The sequence below is a fragment of the Microtus pennsylvanicus genome, chromosome 15 (genome assembly GCF_037038515.1).
Source record: "Microtus pennsylvanicus isolate mMicPen1 chromosome 15, mMicPen1.hap1, whole genome shotgun sequence".
In the NCBI taxonomy this organism is placed as follows: domain Eukaryota; kingdom Metazoa; phylum Chordata; class Mammalia; order Rodentia; family Cricetidae; genus Microtus; species Microtus pennsylvanicus.
The window spans coordinates 23,542,648-23,569,396 of NC_134593.1; the positions used below are offsets into that span (position 1 = coordinate 23,542,648).

General features: G+C 50.9%; 1 protein-coding gene across 1 annotated transcript in view; it reads left to right on the plus strand.

Annotated features, from left to right (window-relative positions):
- Xkr6 (XK related 6) overlaps window positions 1-26,749 on the plus strand; it is a 209,299-nt gene that overhangs the window by 172,351 nt on the left and 10,199 nt on the right. The window contains exon 2 of the mRNA XM_075949559.1: window positions 15,548-15,744. Within this exon, the coding sequence (XP_075805674.1) occupies window positions 15,548-15,744 (197 nt within the window). The remainder of the gene's footprint in view (window positions 1-15,547; window positions 15,745-26,749) is intronic.

The window sequence follows — 26,749 nt, forward strand, 5'->3', positions numbered from 1 at the left end:
GAGGCAAAAACATACACCCGTAAAGAAGCCTGTACATGGCACACGGTATGCGTAGGCTTGTGTTTCCTCACAGCATCCGTTGGATTAGTGTACTAACTGTCACAAACTCACAGTGTGAAATGACTCAGGGATGGAAAGGAGTGTGGCGCTGATAGCCGCTGCCCAGCAGTGGACCATGCAGACACCGGGCTGTGCCGTGCTTCCCATGAGTCCTTTGTATGATGCATCTCGGATATGCTGACCAAAACACATTGGTGAACGGGGAGCTAACGGGTGCAGGATTTGGGGTGTGTGCTGAGGTTTTGCAAGGAGGCTATGGTGACGGTGCAGGACTCTGAGAAGGTGCCGAAGCTGCTGCATGGCACACCCGGAGCTCCTGTGAATGAAGCTGTGTGAGAGATGGAGGAGTGAGTCAGGCCATCCAGCGTTTCCCCCACCCCTTTACAAGATACACAAAAGTGCACAAGGCTGTGGGAGTCGTCTCGCAGCCATCATGATGGAGTGATGGCTTAGACTGGCAGGCACATGCCCCGAACAAGAGATTCTGGCTTTTCTTTCCCGTTTCCTGGGGACTTGTTGCTGGGTATAGTGTGCATGACCGTGTGTGCTAGACTATAAAATATATAGGCCCTGGCCACCCTACAAGGAGGAATGTCCTTAATGGGCCCTCCAGATGAGTTCAGGTCGCTTCTGTGTGGGGGTGGGCTGAAACATATGGAGGACTCTGGGAAGAGAGAGGTGTAGGGGAGGCCATTTGGCGGAACTTGGACTGCACCTAGGGCACTAGACACCTGTGCTGAGGCTCCTTTTCCTTCTTGCCCTCCTCACCTGGCCCAGAATTACCTTTAGCTGCCGGATTCCCCTAGTTCCTTGAAGGAAGGGTAGGGAAATAAATATCCTGCCTTCTGTCCCTCCATACCTTTCCTTCCTGATGTCAAGAGCCCGACCAGGCTCAGAATCCCCATGCCCAGCTCAGACCAGGCAAGAAGAAAACTTTACTCCTCCAACCCATCAGGGACACCATGTGAGGGGTTCTCTGGATGGACCCTGTGTGGTCCCGGTGCTGGTTTGTGACTGGCAAGGAGGGGGTCGTAGAGGTGGGGCCTAGTGAACAGAGGAGCAGGGGACCCTGGGAAACATTACCCCTCCTGCTTAAGGGGCAGATTAGTTATGGTCCCATGTGTCCATCATCAGCATTGAGGTAGGATGTGGGGCGAGGCCATAAGGCTGTGTAAAACAGTGTTTCCGTTTGACTGGGAGAACACTGAGGCTCAGAAGTTGGGGACTCCTACAAGAGAGTAGGGACACTTGGGAGTAAAAGCTAAGGCATCTGGGTGCTGCGTGCCAGGGGCCGTGACTGTTACTGGAGATGAAATCTTCCGTGCTGCTGTCTGCCCATAGTTGCTTTAGCTGTCCCTCCATCCGTCTGCTTCTCTGAACTGTGAGCTGGCTGTTCCCTGGGCTGAGCGCAGCAACTCGCTCCAGGGGCTCTGTGTCCCATGTCACTTCTGTCCCCAATTCCCCTCCCTTTCCCATCCTGGCATGACGTCATATCACTATTTACTCCTTTGCTTGCTGTGTGCTCCAGGTGGAAGCTGACTTCCACGGATGGGGACCTAGGATGCTGTGTGCTCCTGACTTCAGGTAGCTGGGTCAGGACTAGCTCAGGAAGGCGGATGTGACTCTGTGTAATTCAGTGAACCCCAGCACACACACACACCCGACACCCACCCAGCTGTGTGACTTTGGACAAGTGACTCACCATCTCTGTGCATCTGCTTTTTCCTGTGCGGAATGGGTAGACAAGAGAAACGGCCTGGTGGGACAGATGTGGGGGTCGGACAGGATGGATTGTGTAAAATGTCTAGCAAGCCAGCTGCCTCAGGAAGTGCTCCTGGGTGACCTTGGGAGGGAGGAGCTTTGCCAGAGAGCAGAGAGGTCCTTGGCGCTTGCCAGCAGTATCATATGTGGTTGCTGGCTTGGGTTATTTCCCGATGTGCTGAAGGGCAAATTAGTGAATAATTCATATCTCTGTCTGAGGAAGAGCCTGGCCCTTCTGTCCTGAGCCTGACACAAAGTTTAGACTCGGACCATGGCAGGACTGTGTCAGTCAGTTCTGCTAGGGAAGCCTGGAGCCTCACAGTCCCCATTCACATCAGGGGTGACTGAGGCCCAAGGTGGGGATGACAGAGAAGGCAGGTGCATGGTCCTCACATAGCCGGCACCTCTACCTGGGGCTGCAGGCTCAGGAGGGGCTCTCAGCTCCTGCTGGTTCCCAGAAGGAATGGGTGCTGCCATCTGCATGGGGTCCCTGGAGAGAGGGGGGAATCCCTGCACCTGGTCTGGAAGAAAGGAGCCCTACCACAATACCTTCAGGGGGACTTTTGGGCAGGCTGTGGATTCAGAGCTCTGGGGAACACCTGTGTGACCCATTGGCCAGGCTAAGATAATCTAGAAGTGAGGTCTGCGGGCGGACAGTGGGGAGATTCCACCTCTGGTCCCTGCCCATCTGTCCAGTCCTGCGTTGTACTGAGGAAAGAGGCAGGAAGAGGTTGCAGTGGAGCCTCAGGCAGGGACAAGGCTGAGGTCTGAACCCCTGCTGGGCTTTACCTCCTCCTGGCATCTTCCTTACTCCCGGAAGCTGCCGTTTGCAGACAGCACAGTCTATGCGTTCTGGCCTGTGCACTTGAATGAGCTGAGACCATTTGCTTCTATTCCTCACATCTGTAAAATGGGGACCACTGTGGATGTGCTACATGGAGGACAGGTTTCCTCTTGGAAGATCACCAGCATCTCCTGCTGACTTTAACTCCTTCATGACTGGGCAAGCCCTGGCTCCACACATGGCATATGGGGGCCCTGACTGCTTTCCATTTAGGGAGTGTCCATGAGCAATTATGTCCCCCTGGATGTAGAGACAGGTGGCTGGATCCATGGAGAGGAGCCTAGACTACAGCCCACAGTCTGCTGCTGGGGCTCTCCTTCCCTTTTGTAGGAGAGAGTCAAATACTATGGATGGTGGAGAGGACACGGCTATGTGGAGGTGTTCCAGGAAACCAGAGGAGAGAAGCACACCGGGAAAAATGGAAATCGCTGAGCGGGCACATTTTCTCGTTTCCTTTCTCACTTTATTTTGAGATAGGGTCTCTTATAGTTGATGATAACCTTGAACTTCTGATTTTCATGCCAAAATTGACTTCCTAAACCCAGATTGAGTGGACTCTCACCATAGGAAGGTGAGCATTTGAGTTGAGCTAGATCCCCTTGCTCAGCCTCCTATGTTGGCTGATCCCACTCCAGCCCTTGTGGCTCTACAGTGTTGATGAGGTTGCCCAGAGGTGGCCAAGGGGAGGGGCCTCGGCTGCTGAGCAGTGGGTGCTCTTGGCGGATGAGGGACGGAGAAACGGAGGACTCAGGGAATGCGGTCTTTCCTGGAGTCCAGGAGACCATGGGCATGTTTACTGCAGTTGCCTGTTTCCAGAGGTTGCACAAGACTCTCTTCACCCTTGCCCTGAGCCACTCGGAGGAGCGCCGTCTCATGCCTGCTCTCTGGTTTGTTCTCTCTAAGGCCCCCTACTAGAGCTCAGCTGATATCGACACTGGGAGACAAGGGCTAAAAATAGCTCTGATTTGATGCATTGCACACAGGGGCTGAGCTGGCAGCTGGCCCCTCCACCTTTCTCCATGTCAACAGCTTCTCAGCTGGTGTGTCTGTGTGTGTGTGTGTGTGTGTGTGTGTGTGTGAGAGAGAGAGAGAGAGAGAGAGAGAGAGAGAGAGAGAGAGAGAGAGAGAGAGAGAGAGGTATACTCCAGCCTGCCTATTAAAGGTTCTAGAATCCACCCTCATACTCAGGAGAGAGCCCGTGGTCTCTGAGTCCTGTGGCCTTTATGGGTCTGTGTTGGTGACTCCTCCTGGCAGCACCCTGGACCCATCCAGTCTTTGGCGTGGTTTTGACGGGGTTGAGAGGGGAGACTTATGCATGGTTCTTCTGAGCACATGATAAGCACTAGAGCTGGGAGAGCTCTGGAGGTCAGCAGCTGCAGCCCTGCCCTTGGAGCTGAAGGATCTGGACCCGCTCCCGCTCCCTTACACTGCCCTCCTGGCTCCAGTTGCTAAGTGCTTCCTAGTGCTCACCCCATCCCTGCTGGCTCTGACTCAGCTCTGGGCCCACTCCAGATGTCCATCTCTGGAAACGTGGGCTGCCCGTGCTCAAATCCAAGATTGCTGGCATCTGATGGCTGAAGCAGCTTTCCACCAGAACAGACGCAAGGCTCGCCCTGGCACACTGGCTGCACACGTGACCTGAGCTTCTAGATGCCATCTCGAGGGTTAAAATGTGCCAGGAGAAGCATCTGTGTGTACAGGTGACTCCAGCACGGGGTGAGTGTGCAATGAAGGGAAGGAGAACTGTGACCACGTGGAGATAGACTTGCGTGGTGGGCACGGACATGCCACATAACCATGCAGAGAGAGGCTTGGATCTGGCTGTATGGCACGGCCAGGTCATTCTACTCTCTGAACTTATATCTCTTCACTTTGGAGCTAATAGGTCCTCTAAGTCATAGCATTGTTCAAAGGAGTAGATGAGGTAGGGCGGGACAGAGAGGCGGAGACATCCAGGTCAGTCCGCAGTGTACATCCTGCTGCATCCTCTTGCCTTGGCTTCTTCATCCTAAAGCATCCAGAAGAGCATGCGTGTTAGGACAGGCACTCAAGATGGAGGAGACTCATTTCCTCCAGTGAAAGGAAGCTGTTATCACATTGAGGCTCCCACGCTCGCGGCCCCTGTCCTATTAAGACACGAGGACAAGGGACAAGAAATACCCCTGGCGTGGGATTAAGTCATCTAGAGGGAGCCCAGTCTGCCCTGGGAGGATTGTGGGCAGAGGGTAATTGTTGTGTGAGGCCTCTTGTTTGTTTCCCACCCCCCCCAGACTCCCGAAATAATCACACAGAAACTATATTATTTGCAATACTGTTTGGCCAATCGCTTAAGCATATTGTTAGCTAGCTCCTACATCTAGAATCAACCCATTTCCATTATTTTATATTTTACCACAAGGCTTGTGGCCTACCGGCAAGGTTTTAACTAATAGTTCACATCTTTCCCCTCTGGCGGCTACATTGGCATCTCTTTGACTCCTCCTCCTCTCTCTCTATAGATCTCTCCCAGCCTGGCTATGTTCTGTTAAGCCATTGGCCTACAGCAGCTTCTTTATTCATTAACCAGTAAAAGCAGCACATTTACAGAAGGACCTCCCACACCAGGTAATGACTGAACCTAACCACCATGATGAGCCTGTGGGTGGAGAGCCATCAGGTGAGAGGTACATGCAGGTATGTGTCAATCATGGGATGTAGCTCCTAAAGACATAGGGACAGGCACTTGGGTGATGACATCCAGACTGGCCTCCGTTTTCTCTGTAAATGGAAGTGATGAAGAGCCCTAGATAAACAAAAGGCCTACCCAAGCCCGGCAGCTGCTGTCTCCGCACTGCTGTCCCCTCCTCTGGGTACTTTATTCCACAGCTGTCACATAAGCCACTGACTCTGGTCCTTTGATCTTGAGATGCATCTGGAAACAGACAGGATGCACAGGAAAGGAGTCTCTACACCCCTTCCACTTCGAAGAGGCAGATCTGAGAACATCACACTTCCAAGTCACTGTGATAAGTCAGGCTTCCCAAATCAGCCTGTCCGGGGGAGGGAGGAAGTACAGTGGCGTGGACCAGGCCAGCTGGAGGCAAGACCTGGCAAACTGAGCCCCCAGTGAGCTCAAATGGTTTGGTGACCATTAGCTCAGCTGTCTTCAAGAATGTGGATGTTGGCCAGGCATGGTAGCGCACGTCTTTAATCCAAGCATTTGAGAGGCAGAAGCAGGTGGCTCTGTGAGTTCAAGGCCAGCCTGATCTAGAAAAGAATGAGGACAGGGTATCATGTAATCTGGGGACCCTTTCTCCTCCTTTCTCACTTGACTCCTAAATAAGGGGGAGGGCTCTGCTTATCTCTGTGTGATGGTCCGGTTTCTTAGGGGGGCCCCATAGCTCAGCATGGGTTGGCTTTTCTCTGAGTCTGTCCCTTTCCTTCTGAAGGCCATGATGGCAATGAATAACCAGGAGAAGATTCTTTGCAGGGCAGCGGAGCCAGGCAGATCTCCCTCTCAGCAATCCAGATGGGCTGTGGATATAAAGCTGTGTCGGTGCGTTGGTGTCTACAGTGTCTGTGCCAATCGGACTCGAGTGTGTGTTGTGTGGCGTGTGTTGGGGTGTGTGCACACTCTGTAGACAGTCCATGTAGTGTGTGAGGTGGGGACATGTGCGTTTGGAACAGAGCAGCATATATGTGGAGTGTACGGGTATTGTGAACACCGTGTGCTGTGTGTCTTGTGAGGAGTGGGCAGGTTCAGCTGTACATATGTGTGCGAGGGAATATGATATGTTTGTAGCACCCTCATGGGACAAGGGCAGAGCCGCCCCGGGTAGCCCCACAGGCGCGGCGGCATGTGTCCAGGTGGAACACCGCACAAAGGTATTTTCAAAGCAGCAAGGAGTCCTGCAGGTGGCTGCTTATTATTAACTTCAGAGAAAAAGTCCTGTTCTGCCTTTGAGGTTGTCTTGCTAGGTCTTTCCAGAAAAAGACTAAACAGCTCTTTGCCATGAAAAGGTCAGCCCGCTGTCCCACAGGTTGTTCATATATGTGCTGTTGCTGGTGGAGACCTTGGACAGACCACCAGGGTCCTGCACATTACTGTAGCCTTGGGCCTTGAAGATCTCCTCCCAGGATTCAAGGGGTCGTGTGTCATAGGTCATGCTATGCTTACTGGCCTGATGATCTCAGACTTTCAGTCAAAGCAGAGGTTCTCATAGAAAGCCCCAGAATAGCCTGAGGCAAGAGGAGAGGTCCACTCTCTGCCTTCTAAAGCTGAGTACTGTTCCAGGAGCCATCAAGTCTTTCTTGGTGTGTGAGAGGCCTGGTCTGTGTGGCCCAGCCAATATAGCATCGGGGATCATGATTGTCACCTCACCTGACTGCAGTTCTGATACACCACCCTTCAGGAGTCGATTGCATGGTGATCCAGACCCCAAGAGGACAGCCAGAACTGGTGGCATGGAGTGGATTCTCTGATTCCCTCCTTTTGCCTTGAAGTTGGGGCAACGGCTTGTTTCTGTGACACCAGCCAGCAAGGGATGGTGCGGCTTGCCGGTGAAGTGCTCAGTAGCCTATTGCAAAAGGAAAGTGGTTGGCATCTAAGGTCACAATCACTATGTGCAAGACACCTGTGTCCTGGGCAGGTGGTTCTGCAAGTTGGCAAGAGGTGTCCAAGGGTCTGGTAAAACCTTAGAGCCCCTTGACAAACATTTGGCTTTGTGCCCGCCCTGCTTCCAGAATAGCTGTCTGCAGATGCTCTAAGGAGAAAAGGGGTCTCAGTCTGCACCCAGGTGGCCTACTCTATCACTTAGGGTCACAGGTGAAATTCAGGGCCTTCTGTAGTCTCCGCTCAGTCTTTCAGCAGATTTCCAGTGACTTTCAGGGGCTCCATGGCCCCTGATTGACCTGCGGTCTCTAGAAGAGAAATCACAGTAACCCCGTGGGGTTGGAGTCAGGAGACTGGCATGCATGCCCTTGTTGGCAGAGGAGAGAGGCAAACCTGGGGGGCTCCAGCTCTCTCCTCCCCTCTCCTGTGCTCCCATCCTCTCTTCCCTTCCTGTCTCTGTCTCAGCCTCCCCACCCCTGCTCTATCTTCTCCCACTCTCCTTTCTTTTCTCCTCCACTACAGTGTGACGTTGCAACAGCTCAGATCGCAATGCTTTAGCGCTGCAGTGGAGCTGTGGAAAATCATTCCACGCACGCAACCGTAGATGGAACTTTGAGTTTGGTCTTTTCCCTGGCCTGGCCGAGTGTAGTTCCACCCACTCTCTTCATGCTGGGCAGCAGGCAGTGAACCGCAGCATTCAGTCAACCATAGACACCAGAGGAAACAACCCACATCCCACAATGCACTGTGTCGCTAGGCTGCAAGTTCAAGGTCAGGTGTATCCGACGTTCTTTTGACTTATGTGTTCAGAGACAGATGGACTAGCACTGTTACTTCGTAATGTGTATCTGCTATGGCACCAGGGTCTGCTAGGCACCAGGACTCTGGTCCCTACAGGGTCAGGCCCTCCTGAACAAGATGCACATGGAAGCGCACACTTCCCTGAGCTTCTAGCTGTAAGTTAAGCTCACTAGGAATTACACACATGTTCCAGATCTTCCTTAGTGTAGCTACGTGTAGGGTTGCACCTAGCCAGGGACCCCCTCCTTGGCCCCTGAAGTCCAGAAAAAAAAAAAGCAAGCCTCAAGCAGTGAGGGCCAACTGTATGACTTCCAGGCAGAGGGGAGATGCTATCCAAAGGCCTTCCTGGTCTCCAGAGCCAGAAAGAGAAAGCTAGCCAAGCCCTGGATTGGAGTAGGAACCTGGATTGGGACCCTAAGGACTTAGAGGAGACTAAAGGACTAAGACCAGGCTGGGGTCTCAGGCTCCCTCTGAGCCAGATGGGACCCAAGAGGTGGGTAGGCTCCTGAGAAAAGCCATTGCTAGGTGAATGGGAGGGTGAATGGTTGCTAAGGCCACTCAGCTTGCATCACTGTCCACATAGATAGCTCTCCAGAGCTGGTTTGGTCCAAAAGGACATGTCCTTTAGAATGAGGTCATTGGGCTAGTTCATGATGCCCCAATAGTCTCTACCCAGAGGCCCAGAGGTGTCAGTATACCCATAGTAATCTTGCTCTAAGCCATGTGAAGTCTTCCAGGCTGGTGTCCAGGATTAAGCCCAAAGATTTTGTTCAAGAGTGAGAGGAGCAAGGGCGGGATAGAGGTGGTAAATCTCACTTGCCCGACCCCTCCTAGTATCTCCTTACCTGTTGGGCCCTTTGATGTCCGTAGACATGGCCTTCTGAGTTCTCAGGCTCTAGGTCTGTGCGGTAGGCAGGGGATTGTGGACTTGCTCCTGGGGAAAGTGGGATTCCAACTAACTGGCACTTGGGGACAGACCGTGCGTTGTCACTAAAACATGAGCTTTATGTCCTTACTCCCAGACATCCCTTGTTTATTTTATATTGATAATTTGAATTTTTATTGAGAAATGGTCTCTCTGTGTTGCCTGGGTTCACCCTGGACTCCTGGGCTTAAGAAATCCTGCCTCAGTTTCCCAAGTAGCTAGGTCTCCTTGGGAGCCCATGCCAACATTGTGTCTCCAGGATTAACCAACAGATAAAAACCTAAGGCAGTGTACGGAAGTCACTCAAACATCTCTCCAGTTCCAGCCTTATGGATCCCAGTTGACCTCAATGAAGCTAGAATGGCCACCCCGAGGCCATGGGGCTTTGCTTAGGGTTTTAAACTTTCTCCGTCAAATTATATCTTTTATTTACTTGCCCGCCATGAAGGAAGCCAAATTATGGCAGAGGTGAAACTAAACAAGAGTTTTATATCCTTTTTCAGGACTCGTGTGTCTCTCTGCCTCCATCCCGGCCTTCTCCATGACCTACCATTGTCCTCTCTCGGTCTCCTTTTTAAATGTTTTGCCGTGCCCACGGTTAGGCCTGCTTACATCTACGTGTGTCTGTATTGTAGTCTAGGGTCTGCGTGGGAAGGAGAGTAAGCACTTGTGGGGTTCCCCTGAGTTTAGGTCACCTCACATAGTCTTACGCTTCCCAAGCACACTCATTTTCCTGCAGTTTGCTGCTTTCTTTCCTACAGCTGAATCCTATTCCAGCTCGAGTGTGGACCACATTTTCATTATCCATTCACTTCCTGATGCCCATCTCGGTTGGTTCCGTTTCATTGCTCCCTTATACGGAGCAGCAACAAACAAGGATGTTTGTGCAAAAGAAGCCATTAGCAGAATCCACAGACAGTCCACAGAGTGTGAGACGATATCACTGTGACACCTCAGACAGGGGGCCAGAGTCCACAGACAGTCCACAGATAGTCCACAGATAGTCCACAGACAGTCTACTGAGTGCGAGAAGATATCACTGCGACACCTCAGACGGGAGGCCAGAGTCCACAGACAGTCCACAGAGTGTGAGACGATATCACTGTGACACCTCAGAAGGGGGGCCAGAGTCCACAGATAGTCCACAGAGTGCGAGAAGATATCAATGCGACACCTCAGACGGGGGGCCAGAGTCCACAGACAGTCCACAGAGTGCAAGAAGATATCACTGCTACACCTCAGACGGGGCTAATGTCTAAATTTCACAAAGAATCCCAGAAATTAAACCCCGAGGGAAAAACTGCTAAGCTATGAATGGACTAATAAGATGAACCATTTTCAAAAAAAGAAACACAAATGACCAATAACTATTTTTAAAGTGTTCTACATCACTGGTCATTGGGAAATTACCCCGAGACCCCCATCAGAAGGGCTATCACCAACTCTGACACAAATGGAGAGGCTACGGGGAAAAAAATAACCCCTTCACACTGTGGGTGTGCAAATTAACACACTCATTATGGAAATCTATTAGGAGACTCCTCAAAAAGTTCAAAATAGTGCTACCCTATGGCCCAGACATTCCTCTCCTGGGAACATACTCAGAGAACTCTGTATCTTACTAAAAGAGATATTTGTGTGTCTTTTTTTTAAAAAAAAAAAAACATTTTCTTTAACTTTGAAGTGAATTTCGTTACATTTTAAGAAAATGACATTTGACACCCTCTCTGTTACTCTCTTTAACCACCACTGGCTAAACCTCTTCCTGATGAATATCTCGCTTTCATGGCGTTGGTGCTGGTGTGTGTGTGTGTGTGTGTGTGTGTGTGTGTGTGTGTGTGTGTGTGTGTGAAATAGCATTGCTTGCGTGAGTGTGGATGTGCGGTCCCTTCCTAGAACAAGGGTAACTTGCCAGTGGTTACAGCACTGAAGAACACGTGGGCTCAAGTTCTCTGTCAGCTATGGGATTCAGGGATGTTTTATCCCATCTAGAGTTTGCCTTTCATTCCCTTAATGCCTCGCACAGAACAAGTTTGAAGTGTTGAAGCTTACTGGGTTGACTCCTGCGGGCATGTTGAACTCCTCAGTTAATGCAGACTGTCTTTTCTCTAAAGGTTTTCTAGTTTTATATTGCAGCCTGTGATACATTTTTAAGTCAGTTGTCCCATGTGATCAACTCGTCATCCCCCACATCATCGAGGAAGAATTCCATTTTGCTATTAAATTCTCTGTACTCCTTCCTAGGCAACCAGCTGGCTTCATTCATGTGGGTCTGATTTGAGACTCTGGCCAATGTCTTTCTCTTTGCCAACACCGTCTCCATTATTGTATCTTTAAGTCCTAGAAATCAGATATTGTGAGTGCTTCAAGTTGGTTCCAAAGTTGGTTCCGCGATTTTGGTTCCTTTGTTTTCCACGTACGCTTTAGAACACGCTGATCTAGGCTCACCCGCACAGACGAAAGCTACCAGGATCTTTCTTAGAGTTACATTCAACCTAGTCTGCAGAGGTGTTAAGGGGTGAGAGCACTTGCCACTCTTGTGGAGGACTACTTTTAAATCCCAAGTTGGGTCACTCACAACAGCCTGTACCAAGGGGATCTGATACCCTCTTCTGGTCTCCATAGTTACCCTCCATGTGCTCTTACCCACCACACACACACACACACACACACACACATTAAAAAAAATAAACCTTTAGCCGGGCGGTGGTGGCGCACGCCTTTAATCCCAGCACTCGGGAGGCAGAGGCAGGCGGATCTCTGTGAGTTCGAGACCAGCCTGGTCTACAAGAGCTAGTTCCAGGACAGGCTCCAAAGCCACAGAGAAACCCTGTCTCGAAAAACCAAAAAAAATAAATAAATAAAAAATAAAAAAATAAAAAAAAATAAACCTTTAAAAATTACTTTAAGCTTTCAGGTCAGGGGAGTGGGCAGTTGCCATCTAAATTATATCCATGAAAATGGTCTGTTTTTGACGTCTAACGTGATTTACCTTCATTATACACACCTTTCATGCCTTCTTGACTTATATCTAAGAATTTCTTTTTGGAATATTTAAATGGATCGTTTTAAAATTTCAATTTCAGCTGTCTATAAGTAATCTACAGAAGTAGTTGGCTTGTGTCTCCCTTTGTTCTGTGGGATAGTTCCTCGTAGGTCCCGGGAATGCATTTGCGCAAGCATGTTAGCGCTTCCGTCTAAGCCTCTAACAGACAGAGCTGGGCTCCCTCCCTCTGCAGCCTGCTTGTATCGCCTGTACACAATTCTTTATCGTGAGCCGATGAACCAGCTGCTCCTTCCGGCAGGAGGTTGAATGAGGGCAAGAGGAGAACTCGTTACTTTGTGCCTGGTCTTCAGACAAAAGATGTCAGCCTGTGTGTGTGAGACGTGTGAAGTTAACCGTGCGGGTTCACTGGTGTCCTGCGTCTTCATAAGCTTCTGGGGAGTTTCATCCTAGGCTTTGCTTGTTGAGTGTTTTCATTAAGAATAGTTGTTGAATTCTGTCAGAGACGTTTCCTGCCTGGGTTGATGTGCTCTGTGGGTTTTGCTAATGAAGGAGTCTGCCGTCATTGAATTTGGAAACTTGAACCAGTCTTCCGTGCTCAAGATAAACCCCATCTGGCTTTGTTGCACCATTTTTTTTTCTACGTATGATTGGATTTGACGTGCTCGCCAGTCTCATCTGTGCTGCTGTGATAAACCAAAGCCAGACTGCCCAGGGGTGAGGCTCTGCCTAGCTCTGTGCGCAGCTGGGTAAACTGAGGACCAGGTCTTTGCCTCAGAGCTTCAGTCGGCCATCTGTGAAGTGAGGTGATGCTGTGGGTTCCTTGTAAACGGTCGGTTGTGAGGATTACGCCAGTTAATGCTCTCAGCTCATTAACTCAACACAATTGCTCAGAACTATGCCTTGCACTCAAATGCAGATTACTGTGTGTAAAGTGTGTGCCGCGCTTTTGTACACTGTGAAGCCACACACTTAAAAGGGGATGATGGAAAATGCTGGCAGGAGTCCAGAGTGCCTCAGACTGCCCTTCTCTGGCGGGTAAACCTGGGGTCGGGGGATGGATGAGGGGAGGGGGTTAGGGTGAGTCTGCAACCTGGGGTCACATGGCCCTGCCGTGTGCCGCCGACAGGCGACCTCCTGGCTCTTATACTGATCACTGCAAGATCCGGTGCTCCTAAAGGAGAGACAGTGTGACAGGATGTAACAGGAGATGATGAGGTAGTCAATCCAGGAGCAGCAGGGTGGGTGAGTTCTCCCCTAGACTGCCTTCCTGTTCGAGGCAGCTTTCTAGAACCTTCGAGGAAGGGGAGACTTTGGCACCTACCAAACCTTTAGTTGGGACCCTGGTGCATACTGACCAACATGCGCCGCCGCTCGCAGGTGGCCCCTGCATCAAGCACTGTCGCATAGGAGGGCGCCAGCCCTAAGGTATGAGATCACCGGTGTGGCGCCTCCTTTTTGCGAAACTTAGGATCGGGCGCCATCGTGTGGCCACATGAGGAAGCAGCCCACATAGACGATAGTCCGTCCAATGAGGGGCAGGGCGACCTCACAGGGCTTGGACCTGCTCTAAGGGCTCAGAAAAGAGATGTGGTGTCCCATCACCCGCAGCTCATTCCCTTATTTCAGTGCGCTTCCCTTCTCAAACCCTTCCCTGGTTCCTCTATGGCATACAGAAGGACCTAGAACTTCTGTACCCAGAGCAGCAATATGCAGGAAGCACAAGCTCACGATAGAGCCAGAGTTTGGTGCTCAGCCTCAGTTTCCCCACTTTTGAAATGGCGATCATCGGGCCTGCTCACATGTGATTGGGCTTCATCCTTCCGGGTTGAGCACACAACTGTTGTTCTGGAGTGAAGACCCCATTTTGCAACCAGAGGTCGCAGCACTTTCAGTTTTAAACGTGTGTTGCGAATGTGTGCTTTCCAGTCTAGACTTTGAGCATGGTTTTCCACTTTCGGGTGACGCCCCTACGCGGCCTTGAGGACAGCCTTTCTCTTGTCTCTCGTGCCTCTTTCTCCAGGGTCTGCCATGAGGATGTTGTGAGATTCTGGTCCTGCTCGGAGTCCCCAGTCCCAGAGAAGAGGCATTCCCAGCATGCATTTGCTTCTTCCGTGGGTGCCGTGCTAGGCAGTGAGATGTACCAGGGTGCCATCAGCAAGTCCCTAGTCACGCATGGCTTCTGCGCTCCGGGGGGAAGCAAGAAAGACAGATGAGAGAGAGAGAGAGAGAGAGAGAGAGAGAGAGAGAGAGAGAGAGAGAGAGAGAGAGAGAGGTCTGAGGGAGCAGGAGAGGAGAGCTGGTGAGGCCTTAAGCCCCCAGGAGGGCTGGGGGTTATTCTGAGCACTGGGAAACCAGATGGTAGAGGGGTCTCCCTGCCTGCGCTCCAGAATGTTCTGAGAGCACTCTGGGTGCCTCGTGAAGAGGGATTCTTATGGAGCAGGAGTGGACAGCATGTGCCCGTGAAGAGGTGCCAGTGTCACTGGATGGGGAGGACAGAGAGGACTATCCAGCAGGCTCAAGTGGGTCGTGCCCGAGGGCCAGCGAGCCTGAAGGGGGCTGTCAACCCTGTGCGCTGTCTGTATGGTTCCAGCTGAGGAATGTGTCTCTGTGTGTATGGTTCCATTCTTGAACCATTCTGAAGCTCTACTTTTTTGACCCTTGTGTTTGGACAGGACCCCACCCAGACAGGTCTACCATATCCTGGGCTCTTCCTCTGTCCTGGTCCTCACCCATAGGCTGACTGGTACCCAGGCTGAGGGCTGGGCTGAGTAGAGCCACCAAATCCTTAGAGACAAAGCTCCAGAAAATTCTGGTGATGGTGAGGCTAACACAGGAAGGGGGACCACCATACACGTGCTTGCTACCCACCCTGTGAAGCCTCCTCACTGAAGAGGAGGGCCAGGCTCTCCAGCTAGACCCGCTTCCTAGCGCTTTTGCGGCTCCTCACAGATTTGTGACTGTCCAGACCCGGAGGCTCCCTACAGGCCTTGGGGGCCAATAACCTTGGGCCAATTTCTGCTTGAGCCTCCATTCAGCCGACTGAGCCCATGCGGGGTGTGTGGGGGGTGTAACCTTTCAGAGGTCCAACTGGTCTCTATGGGGATATACCCACCTCCTCCACACGTGGGTATGGCCAGTCAGAGAGTGGCTCTTAGGAGCATCACAAGTTAGTTCTTTTCCTGTCTGGAGTAACAAAAATGCCAAGCCTACTGGAATGTTTCCCACTTCCACCCTGATCCTGTACCCCAAGAAACCCACCTACCTCTGAGCTCATCTGAAATACTCAGCTGATGGGCCTGGGGCATCATTTGGTCAATGCTTCCATTTCCCGGATGTGTAAGTGGAGACCAGGATGGAGAGGCCTGGCCTGGGGTCCCTCTTAGGGCCAGCTCCCCCCATGACTGAACCCCATGCCTCACCTCTTTATCCTTTTGAATCTGAATCCCATTCGAGCTCCTGGGGACCTCAGCAGGAAGTTGGGGAATGCCACCACAGGCGGGTCGCTGTCCTTCTGCAAGCCCCGCCCACACATGTGCTCTGTCCCATGTCTCCCCACAGGTATATCCGCACCATGTACCTGGGGATTCAGAGCCAGCGGCAGAAGGAACACCAGCGACGCTTCTACTGGGCTATGATGTACGAATACGCAGATGTCAACATGCTGCGCCTCCTGGAGACCTTTCTGGAGAGCGCGCCCCAACTGGTGCTACAGCTCTGCATTATGATCCAGAAGAATAGCGCAGAGACGCTGCCCTGTGAGTGCCCGCCGGCCTCTCCCCCGCACCACCGCCATCACCTCCCCTACCTCCTCCCTCCACCCCCACCCCCGCTGCAATGGCCTCATTTGTCTCCTTGGCCTTTTCCTCAGCACCCCTGTTCCCAAGGTACTTTGTTCAGAAGAGCAGAGCAGGGGCCTAGTGATATAATCGGGTGTGGGGCCCCTTTGGTTTTGCATCGCCCTGGGCCCTGGTATTTCCACATCCGTGGAATGGGGTAACCAGGCCTAATGACAGCACGTGCCAATCACACTGAGGCATGGCAGGTCTTGACATTGCAAACGTCAGGATCTTGCTTCCGATGCATGTCGATGTCTCAGCTCATTTGTAGCAACAGACCAGAGTGGTGGGTGCTCCAGTAAGCACACAAAGGGACCCTGTGCTCCCCACTGTGGCATCACGTCGTCTCCATGGGGCCCTCAGAAGCCACAAAGCATTGTCCAGACATACAAGCTCTGGGGTAGGAAGGCCCTTGGCTGTTAGGGATGCCAAGGTTAGACCGCACTGGCCTTATTTATAGCTGATAGCTAGCCTAGCCTACAGTGTTGCAGAGCACATACCAGGGAGTCAGGGATGAGCCAGAACAGGCTCTAGGTTGAGAAGGGACCTGAGGTGGCACACGGAGGGAGAAATGGGATGTTTAGCAGAGGGGGACTTGGGATGTGTGAATCCTAACGTTTGGAGAAATGGGGAAGAAGAAATACCATAGATGCCAATGTACACTCTGGGGGAACTGTTCTACCTTCAGTGGGTAGGAAATGAGAAATCTTCCATCCCAGCATGGGAAGACTCTCTCTAGAGTAGTGAGTACCGTGTTGCTAGTTGTATTCAAGCAGAGACACCGCTGAAGGAACCAGACCCAGAGGCCCTGACTGCTGAGGCTTGCAAGAGTATCCGTGGTCTGGGATAGCAGGACAGCTGGGGGAGAGGGCCTACTCTACTTGCCTTCTCTCTTTCTCTCTCTGGCCAGGGGGCCTCCAGACCCTGCAGTCTGTGAGCTGTGCCTTGGCATTTGGCTGTTTGCACTGTAGATCCCCTTGCTGATGGAGCTCCTGAGCCCTGACTGGTTGGCTGTGGGATAGCTCCGCCCCTCTCTGTGCCATTCATGCTGAGGGTATTTAGGCATATGCTAAGGCTGCTACCATCTCCTCGCTGGTTCAGGTTCCTGCCATCTTGGCAGGCGTGCTGGCTTAGGGCGGGCTTGGAAAGCAGCCTGGGCTACTGGGGAAGGCAGAGAGCTCCATACAACTTGAGCTCAGCCATGGAGACTTAGGATGTGGGACGCTTCCTTTCCAGCTGTGTTTCTTTATCTGTAAGATGGAAATAAGAACCAGCTGTGCTCAGGGAGCACCTCAGAGGCACATGTCTTCCCAGGAATCTTCCAAGGTAACTCGGGCAGACAGCTTTTGTTTATTTGTGTTTTGTTGAGACAGGGTCTCTCTCTGTAGCACTGGCTGACCTGAAACTCACTAGCTAGTTCAGTCTGACCTTGAGCTTGTCGCCATTCTCCTGTTTCTACTCTGCCTCAGTTCTGGGACAACAGGCGTGGACAGCATGTCCAGTAGACTGTAGCAGGAGGCTGCTTGCTCATTTCCCGTCCACCCAGACTCCCTAAATAATCACACAGAAATCTGTATTAATTGCAATACTGCTTGGCCAATAGCTTAAGCGTATTTTTAGCTAGCTCTTACATCTTAAATTAACCCATTTCAATTAATCTGTGTATCGCCACGTGGCTGTGGCTTACTGGTTGAAGTTCTGTGCCGCGCCTGTCTCCCCTGGTGTCTACATGGCATCTCTTTGACTCTGCCTTCTTTCTTCCAGCATTCAGTTCAGTTTTCCTGCCCAGCTCTATTCTGCTGAGCCACTGGCCGGAACAGCTTTATTCATTAACCAGTTAAAGCAACACATATACAAAAGGACCTCACACACCATTACTTTGCTATAACACTTAGCGGGAGTGCTGGGGCTCTACACTCTCTAGATGGGTGGGAGATGCCAGCCACAGAAGCCATGGGGTCCGGACCCCTTGTTTTTCACACAGGAAGATGAAGCACAGGAAAGGAAGCTGCCCAAGGTCACAGCAACCAGCATGCACACAAAGGGCTTTTATGCTTCTTGCTGCCCTGAGACAACTGTCGTGGCACGCAGAGACCTCCGCACACCATGCCTTGCCCGTGGAGTTTCCACCCTCACCTCCCAATTCCACAATTTGTGCCAGGGAAGATGGTTCAGCAGGTGAAGGTGCTCGATGTGCAAGCCTGGTGGCCCGAGTTCAATCCTCCAGACCCACCTAAAGGGACTCCACACATCGTCCTTTGTTCTACCTCAGTGTGCCGTGGAAAGCATGTGCCCCCTGCAACCCACACAAATAAATAAACACGGATAACTCCAGACCAATGTATGACAGAATGAGTTAAGAGAGACAAAAGAATCTAAGAAGTAGGAGACGTGCTGAAGCATTGATTTTCCTTTAAACAAACATTTAGTCTCAGATACAGTTCGATGCCTTTCTATCTCAACTGTCACAACTTCCTGCTAGCTTCTTCTTCCAGTCTCTCTCAGTTGTGGGCTCTGCTCACATCCAGCCCTGGGGAGATGGCACAGTGGGTCATAGGGCTTGCTGTGCAGGCATGAGGACCTGAACTCCATCTCTAGCACTCAAGTAAAAAGCTGGGCATGCTACATGCACTGGTGACATAGGTGCCCTGCAGGGTGGGGACAAGAGGATCACTGAGCTTAGTGGCCTTCAGCCTAGCTCCGGGTGAATGAGAGGCACAGTGATGAATCCAAGCATCCTCTGGTTGTTCACACAGCAGCGTGACCTCCTCTGCTCTCTGTGTGCACACGTCACACATGACTGCACACTGCAGACACTTGAACCTTAGCTTCACCTTGGCTTAACATATAGCGAGCATCTGAACCACCCAGTAAGGCAAGAGCCCATCCCTTCCCACCATCCCGCTGAGATGAGCCTTTCTTCCTCTGGTGAGGACAAAGAGTGCCACACAAGAAAACTCAGTTTCCCCTTCTCTGTCTTCCCAGGCAAACTTCTCCTCCTAGAGGTTGAAGCTCCTGTACTGGTCTACAGGGGGAGAAAGGCTGGGGCCTGGCTCTTGGCTGCAACACCCATGGAATACTTCAGTTCCTTCCTCCTCGAGTTCTTTCTTCCTCGGGAAGAAAATGCTTCTAGACTCTTTCTCGTCTGGATCATATAGGTGCTAGCTCAAATCCTTTTTATGTTCAGGACAAAAAATATGTGTTGCTATAACAAAACACCCAGGGCTGGAAATTTACAATAGAGATTTATTTCTGGAGGCTTGGTGTCCAGAACATGGTACTAATACATGATGGAGGGCTTATCTATCTATCTATCTATCTATCTATCTATCTATCTATCTATCTATCTACCTATCTATCATCTATCTGTCTGTCTGTCTGTCTATCTATCTGTCTATGTATCATCTATCTATCTATCTATCTATCTATCTATCTATCATCTATCTGTCCGTCTATCTGTCTATCTATCATCTATCTATCTATTAAAATTTTAATTTATTTTATATCTCAGCTGAAGTTTCTTCTCCCTCCTCTTCCCCATTCCCTCCACCCACCTCCCCTACCCCCATTCACTCCTCTGTTTCTGTTCAGAAAGGGCCAGGCCTCCCATGAGTGTCAACAAAGCATGACATATCAAGTTGGGGTAGGAATAAGCTCCTCCCTTTGTATTAAGGCTGGGCAGGGCCACCCAGGATGAGGAATAGGTTCCCAAAAGCCATCTCAAGCCTTAGGGGCAGGTTCTGATCCCACTGCTAGGAGTCCCACAGATAGGCCAAGCTACACAATTGTCACACATATGTCGAAGGCCTAGGCTGATCTCTTGCAGGCTCCCTGACTGTTGGTCCAGAGTCTGTGAGCCCCTATGAACCCAGGTTAGTTGTTTCTGTGGGTTGCTTTGACCCCACTGGCTCTTGCAATCATTCCTCCTCATCTTCAACAGAATACCGGAGCTTGGCCCAGTGCTGGGCTGTAGACCTCTGTTCCATTGAAGGAAGTCTCTCTGATGACAATTACGGTAGTCGCCAATCTGGTTATAGGAGACAGTCAGTTCAGGCACCCTATCTACTAATGCTAGGAGTCTTAGCTGGGGTCACCCTTGTGGATTCCTGGGAATTTCCCTAGCACCAGGTTTCTCCGTAACCCCCAAATGCCCCTTCCATCAAGACATCTCTTTCGTTATTTAGTGAAGGTCTTCTTATGACATCATATTACAACACAGGATAGTCCTCTTTATAAATCCACTCATACTATCATGGGGGCCCCAGCAGCATGACCTCATCCAATCCCAAAGGCTCTGCTTCCCAATGTTATTAATATATACAAGTGAAGATTAACTTTCCAATATGAATTTTCTGTATTCAACCATTTGCTCATCCCCCTTGGTTAACGTAGAGTAAAGCTGGAAAGTGACCGTGACTTGGCCATGGGAGCTCAAGGTCACAGGTGTATGCTATAGACCAGCTCTATGAGCTTCCTGCTTTGGCTCCTTGGGAACAATAAGTAAAATCTGTTACTGCAACAACCATCTCATTGCACCCAACAAGCGAACCATCACTCTCCGTGCTGAGTCATGGTGCTGACGGGCAGACCTCCAGTGGAAGGAAACCCTCCTGTCAGCTCATCAGCCCTGGTCCACCATTCCCAGGAAACAGTGGGATCATAGACAGTGTCACACAGGTCTTCCGTGGAGAATCTTAATGCCCTGACTGCCCATTGCGTCCTGTCTTGGCTTCTGCTAAAGAAAGAGATGTAAGGTTGTGTTGACCCCTCTGGCCACCTCTTAATGCATCACTGAAATGGAGAGGCACAGCAAAGGGATGCCTCTAGCCAGACATGGCCACTGTTGTGTCCCCAGGAGGGCCTCTCTCCAGCTCCTTTCCCAGCCCCTTTTTGAGGCCATGACATGAGGATTCTGTTTGGTGTCTACACACGGGATCTGCTGGCCCTGAAGCTCCAGCTCCCCACCCTTCTAGCTCCAAACACCTTGTTGTCTAGTCACAATGAAGTAGGTCTCTGTGCTGTTAGATGGAACGTGTAGCCATTTGACAGAGATCTCCTGTGTCGTCCCCGCACCCCGCCCCGGGGTTGCTCTTTCACCTCTGGTTACTCTTGACAGCTGAGGAGAGAGGAGAGACTCATAGAGAAGAAAATCACAAGAAAAGCAAACTAAATGTATCTTGCTGATAAGCACAGATAAAATGGTCTTTGGTCATTTCAGTGTGTTTTTGTGTTGGACACTGGGATGGAGTCTCACTGGCCTAGCCTCCCTGATCCAGGTCAAGAGCCAAGGTGGATTCTGGGAGAAAGTGCAGAGGGCAGCAAGTTCAGAAACCCGAGCAGCAACTGCAACTTGAACTTCATGACTTCCTTTGGGGGACAGTTATTAACCACCTACTACTGTATGCCTGGCATAGTGTGGGCACTGAGGACAGATGCATTAAGAATCAGAATAGACTCAGTCCCCCCTGCCCCGTTCCTTCATGAAGCCAGAGGGTCATGTAAACAAGTGATAAATATTTTATTTTCTCTTAGGGAGTGATAGGAGCCCGAAAGAGAGCAACGAAGCCAGGAAGAAAGCTGGGAAAGGCAGCAGAACTTCATGCTGCTCTTAGTGAGGTGGTGAGGGAAGGTCCATGAGGTCACCAGGTCACCTTGTAGCCAAGAAGTGCAAGAGACAGAGCTCCAGTAAACGTGGGGAAAACGAGTTGAGGAGTTTAGGAGGATCCAGGGTCCAGGCTCAGGGTCAAGGGGGCTTCCAGTACGCGAAATGAAATTGAGGGCAGTGGGGATTCCCAGAGTGTCCCTGTACTCTGGCCATCTCTTATGCTGAGGAGGAGGAGGAAGGGGGGAAGGTCTTCAAGATGGGGACTCCTCACTGTGAGGCCAGATAGATGCACACACCAGAAGCAGGAATTCTGAGCCTCGTCACACAATCCAGGAGACTGCAGCACAGTGAGCCTCTGCAGAGTCATCCCACCCTGAAGATTCCACAGAAGCACTGCCATGCCCTGGGGCAAGGGCTTCCCTGCTTGCTCCCTGGGTGGTCTGGAGACTCTCACCTAGAGGAAAGGTGCTGTCCCTGTGAGCACCAAGCATTGACCTTGGTTCGCCTGTCCTTGTGGAGCTGTGTCCCTCAGGGGGTCCTTCTATCACTCCCTCTCGGTGGTCCTTTGCAAACACAGCTAACCCTTTCTATCCCCATTTCTACTCTTGATACCAAAGAAGCACCCAATACAATGGCTGATGTCGGTACTATGCCATCAAAGGCACACTGGTTCTTGGTGTCAAGGACTTAGGGCCCAGAGCAAAAAATGGTTCTCAGCACGCAGCCTCCTTCTAAGTCATGCTCCTATCTTTCTGTATCAGGAGTAATGTTCTCTGCAGGCACTTGCAGAGGACACCCAGGGAATTAAGACTTCTCAGTAGGCTCAGGGTACTGCGATGGGCAAAGCAGAGGTCTCTACTCTCTAAGGGCTCACATTCTGTTGGAGACAGGCAAAAATAAATAGGTACATGAATATAACTTCAAGAACATATGGAAGATATATATATATACACATATGAAGACAGCATATGTTTGTACTCTTCATAAGCATTCTACATATATTTGGTTCATATATTTATGCATGTTATATATACATGTGCGTGTGTATGTATATAGAAATAGTATGTGTATATATACGCACAGTTATATAAAAGGAAAGAGTCATTACTCATTGCATATTCAAAGTCTGTATTTTTACCCCGGCTCGCAGAAGATAAATTAAGTCTTAGTTGCTTCTTTGCCCAAGGTATGGGCTATACCCACACTAGATATCTTGTGGCAGAACCCATGTTTCTTCCAGGACATCTCTCAGACTCCATTCAAATGCCATCATGTTTGGTAGCCACAGGGGACCTGGTGTGGTCTAGTTGTTCTTTGCCCAGTGAGAAGGGGCTTGATAGACTCCTCGGGGAGGGCAGAAGAGGGCCTACTTCCTGAGTTCCAGCCAAGCAGATCCAGGCTCCCACAAGCCCTGACCGTGCAGCTGAGTAGCTGACATTTGTTCTAGAGTCCCCGAGGCTCGCCCTCATCCGCTGGCTGTGGAGACGGTATTTTGATATTTCTGACAACGTCTTAGGAGGGAGAGCCCAGGGAAACATAAGGTGCAGCTAGCTCTTCCGCTGGATGCTTCAAATGCTGTTATTTGACCTTCAAGCTCCTTGAGAGGAGAGCTGCTCCCTCCCTGGGCTGCACCATGTTCCCAGGGTGGCCTTTGGGGCAACTCAATGAGCCCCAATGGCCAGAAGAGCTTCATAGGGGTTCCCACCTTCTCTGGTTTAGCCATAGGAGAAATGCAATGGAGGGTCCGTGCCTGAGACAGGGGCAATGGCTCTTTCCCAGTTGTTGGCCTGTTTACCGTGACAAAACACCTGACAAAGGCAGCTTGAGGAAGGAAGGGATGACTCTGTCTCTCAGTGTGAGGGTAGAGTCCAGCATGGTGGGGAAGGCGGGGTGGCAGAGGTGTTGAGTCGTTGCATCTGCTGCCAGGTTCAGAGAGAGGAATACTGATGCTCAACCCATTTTCTCCTTTTCATTCAGTCTGGGACCCCAGACTATAACACGCTGCTGCTTACTAAGGATGGGCCTTCCCATTTCAATTAGCCGCATCTAGAAACTCCCAGACACGCACAGTGACCTGCTTCAGTGCTGATTTTAAGTCTCAGCAAGTGGGTAACCAGTATTACTATCAAAGGAAAAAGAAGGAAAAAAAGTAAAATCACTAGGCATGGTGGTCCACGCCTTTAATCCCAGCACTGGGGAGGCAGAGGCAGCTAGATCTCTCAGTTCAAAGCCAGTCTGGTCTACATAATGAGTTCCAGGACAGCCAGAGCTACATAGAGAAACCCTGTCTCAAAAACGAAAACAAAACCAAATTACCATCAGAGGAGTCTGTGTTCTTTATCAGCACCAAGAGACAATTTCTAGTGTCCTGGTGTTCCTGTGTCCATACTCATGGGCTTTTTACAGAGTGACACCCATCTCTGGTGTCAGGGGCCATGATAGGAGGTGGGGCCTCAGTGTAATTATTTCTAGGAGCACACGATTCTTCATCGCGGTTGCTTTCTTCACTGCAAGGTGTTTGGCAGCCTCCCCAGACTCCATCTACCTGTATCCTGAGTTATAAGAACCAAAAGTATCCTCTCAGACACTACCTGACACACGGTATGGCTATTACAGGGTGATGCTAAAGGCTGGCTGCGTATTATGTACCACGAGGTCTGCCGCCTAACCTTGAACCGAGAGCTGTCATATTTCATGCAGAATGGGCTTTGCTGATTCCATGAAGAGCTCTGAACTGAAAAGATGAAGCTGACCACCCGGTTGTACCTGACAGGAGGGAGGCAGACCAACTGGACAGAGGGTAATGTGTCTGTGAAATATGAAAGTCTCGAAGACGACGCGGAAGACAGAGAAAGGAGCCACCGGCCAAGGGATATGGGCAGCTCCGGAAGTTGAGAGGCAAGGAAGCAGATTCTCCCTGGAGCCTCCAGCTGGCTCTCAGCCCTGCCAAGGCTTCAGAAATCAGAGCCTGACCTCCAGAACTGCGCAGAGAGAAACGTGCCTGTTTCCTGCCAGTGCACATGTGGTCCTTTGTTCGGTCAGTCACAGGAAACTGAAATCATGGGGAAGGTGGATTTAGATGAGCAATTAAGACAACTGTGCCCACTTCACAGCCTTGCTTTAGCCAGGGAATCAGTGGCTTTGTTATCAGAACTTGCGTTTCTGGCATCGCTTACGGAACAGCCTGTGTGAGGCCTTTGCTCAAGAATCGTGTTGGGCAACCACTCTGCTGACACAGAGTCTGTAGGAGTAGAGAAGACAGCTTTTCTCCACTCCAGAGTAAAATTTAGGGGCTGGGGAGATGGCTCAGCAGTTAAGAACACTGATTACTCTTCTAGAGGAGCCAGGTTCAATTCCCAGCATCCACACGGCAGCTCACAACTGTCGGTAACCCCAGTTCCAGGGGACCTGACACCCGTGGCAAAACACCAGTGCACATAATGATGATGATGTAAAAGTCAGGAGTTGGTGGGATGGCCCAACGTGTCATATTTGAGCTCTAGAACCTATATTTTAAAAAAATATTCCAGGCACAGCAGTACCTGCCTGTAAACCGCAGTACCGGGGAGGCAGAAATGGGAAGATCCCTGGAGCTCACTGGCCAGCCGGTCTGGCTGAATGAAGAGCTCCAGGCTCAATGACAGATCCTGTGTTAAAAACTAAGGTGGAAAGTGACTGAAAATGATGCTCAAGTTTCAACTCCAAACTGCCACATGCATATATACACCCATGCATGTGTATTTATATATGTATACATGCACACATGACCATACACACACACACACACACAGAGGCACATGGAGATCATAAGTCAGTTCTTTCAGAAGGGAAATCACAGTTCAGGGATGGACTGGGGCCGACAGTCTGCAGAAAGTGGTTTTGAAGTAGAAGCAACGGAGGAGCAAATGTTTGGAGTGCTGTGGCAAGGCCAGAAGTGTTTCCCACTCTGCATCCCAGGGCATGTGTAGGGTGTTCAAGGAGGAAGCAATGCCCGGGCTGAGCTCTGAGAATAAGCAGGAGGTGGGCCAGCAGAGGAAGCAGGGAAGAATCTATCTAGGCCGAGGCAGCAGCGAGACCTCAAGACAGAATGGCACATTCATGCAGCTTATGTGTCTGTTTGAATGCACTCGTGGGCATCCAGCTTTTCTCTGTGCTGGCTGCTAAGCCCAGCCCTGTTACTGCTGTTTTCCTTCCCCTCTTAAAGCAGTGCCCTCAAGGAGAGCTGTCAGTCAGCATGGACTTCTCACAGTTGAGGGGGTGGGCTTGAGCCCAGCATCTCTTTGGACAGTAGGGGCAGCTCTTGGCTGACTCTGGGGCTCATGTCAGAAGCATGCTGCCTTCCTGCCTCAGAGAGCAGCTTGGCTCACCAAGTTCTGAGCCCGGCCCATTGGGGATGAAAACTACTGAACGTTCTTCGGATTGTAGCCCAAAGGCAACCGGGACTTGGGAGTTAAGGTCCCAGACTTGCATCCCCCTACCCAATAGCTTACTAGTCTAGCTGTCTGACCAACTGGTAGGTGATCTATTTTATTATGATCCAAATATGGCCCCAGGAGAGAATGGCAACTGAAAACCGTTACTGGGGCTGGGGAGCTGGCTCGGCTGGTAAAATGCCTGTCCTGCAATCTTGAGGACTTGAGTTTACCTGGCACTCATGGCCAAAGTCTCACATGGTGGCTCATGCCTGTGCTCCCAGAACTGGGGAAGCAGATAGGAGGACCCCCAGGGCTTGCTTGTCAGCCAGCCTCACCAACAATAAATAAGCGATTGAGGAAGACACCTGAAAGGAGCCTCTGGTGTCCACACACTTATGGACCCCCATGCATATGGACTCCCACACACATGGTCCCCCACACATAAGGACCCACACACATGTACATTCATGAACACACATACACATATGGTCCCCCCACATGGACCCACACACATATGGACCCCCCTCACATGGACCCACACCACATGAACCCACACACAGTCCCCCACACATAAGGACCCACACACATATGAACCCACACACATGTACACTTATGAACACACATACTCACAACAAAAGGGTTTGTAATTCCAAGATCCAGAAAGAGAAACTCACTGTACCCAGGGGCTTGTAGTACAGGCAGCCTTGTGCCAAACAGGAGGCAGAGACTGAGGGAGGCAGGAAGGGAGAGGTTGTCAAGGTTGTTACTGTGGCTTCCACAGGAACAGCAGGCAGGTAGGCAGGCAGAACAGTTCAGGGATGGCTGCTGTGAACCATAGGAATCATGTGTGTTCCCCTAGCCAGAGGGCGATGTTTATCCCTGGCCTGGGGTGATAAGAGCAGGT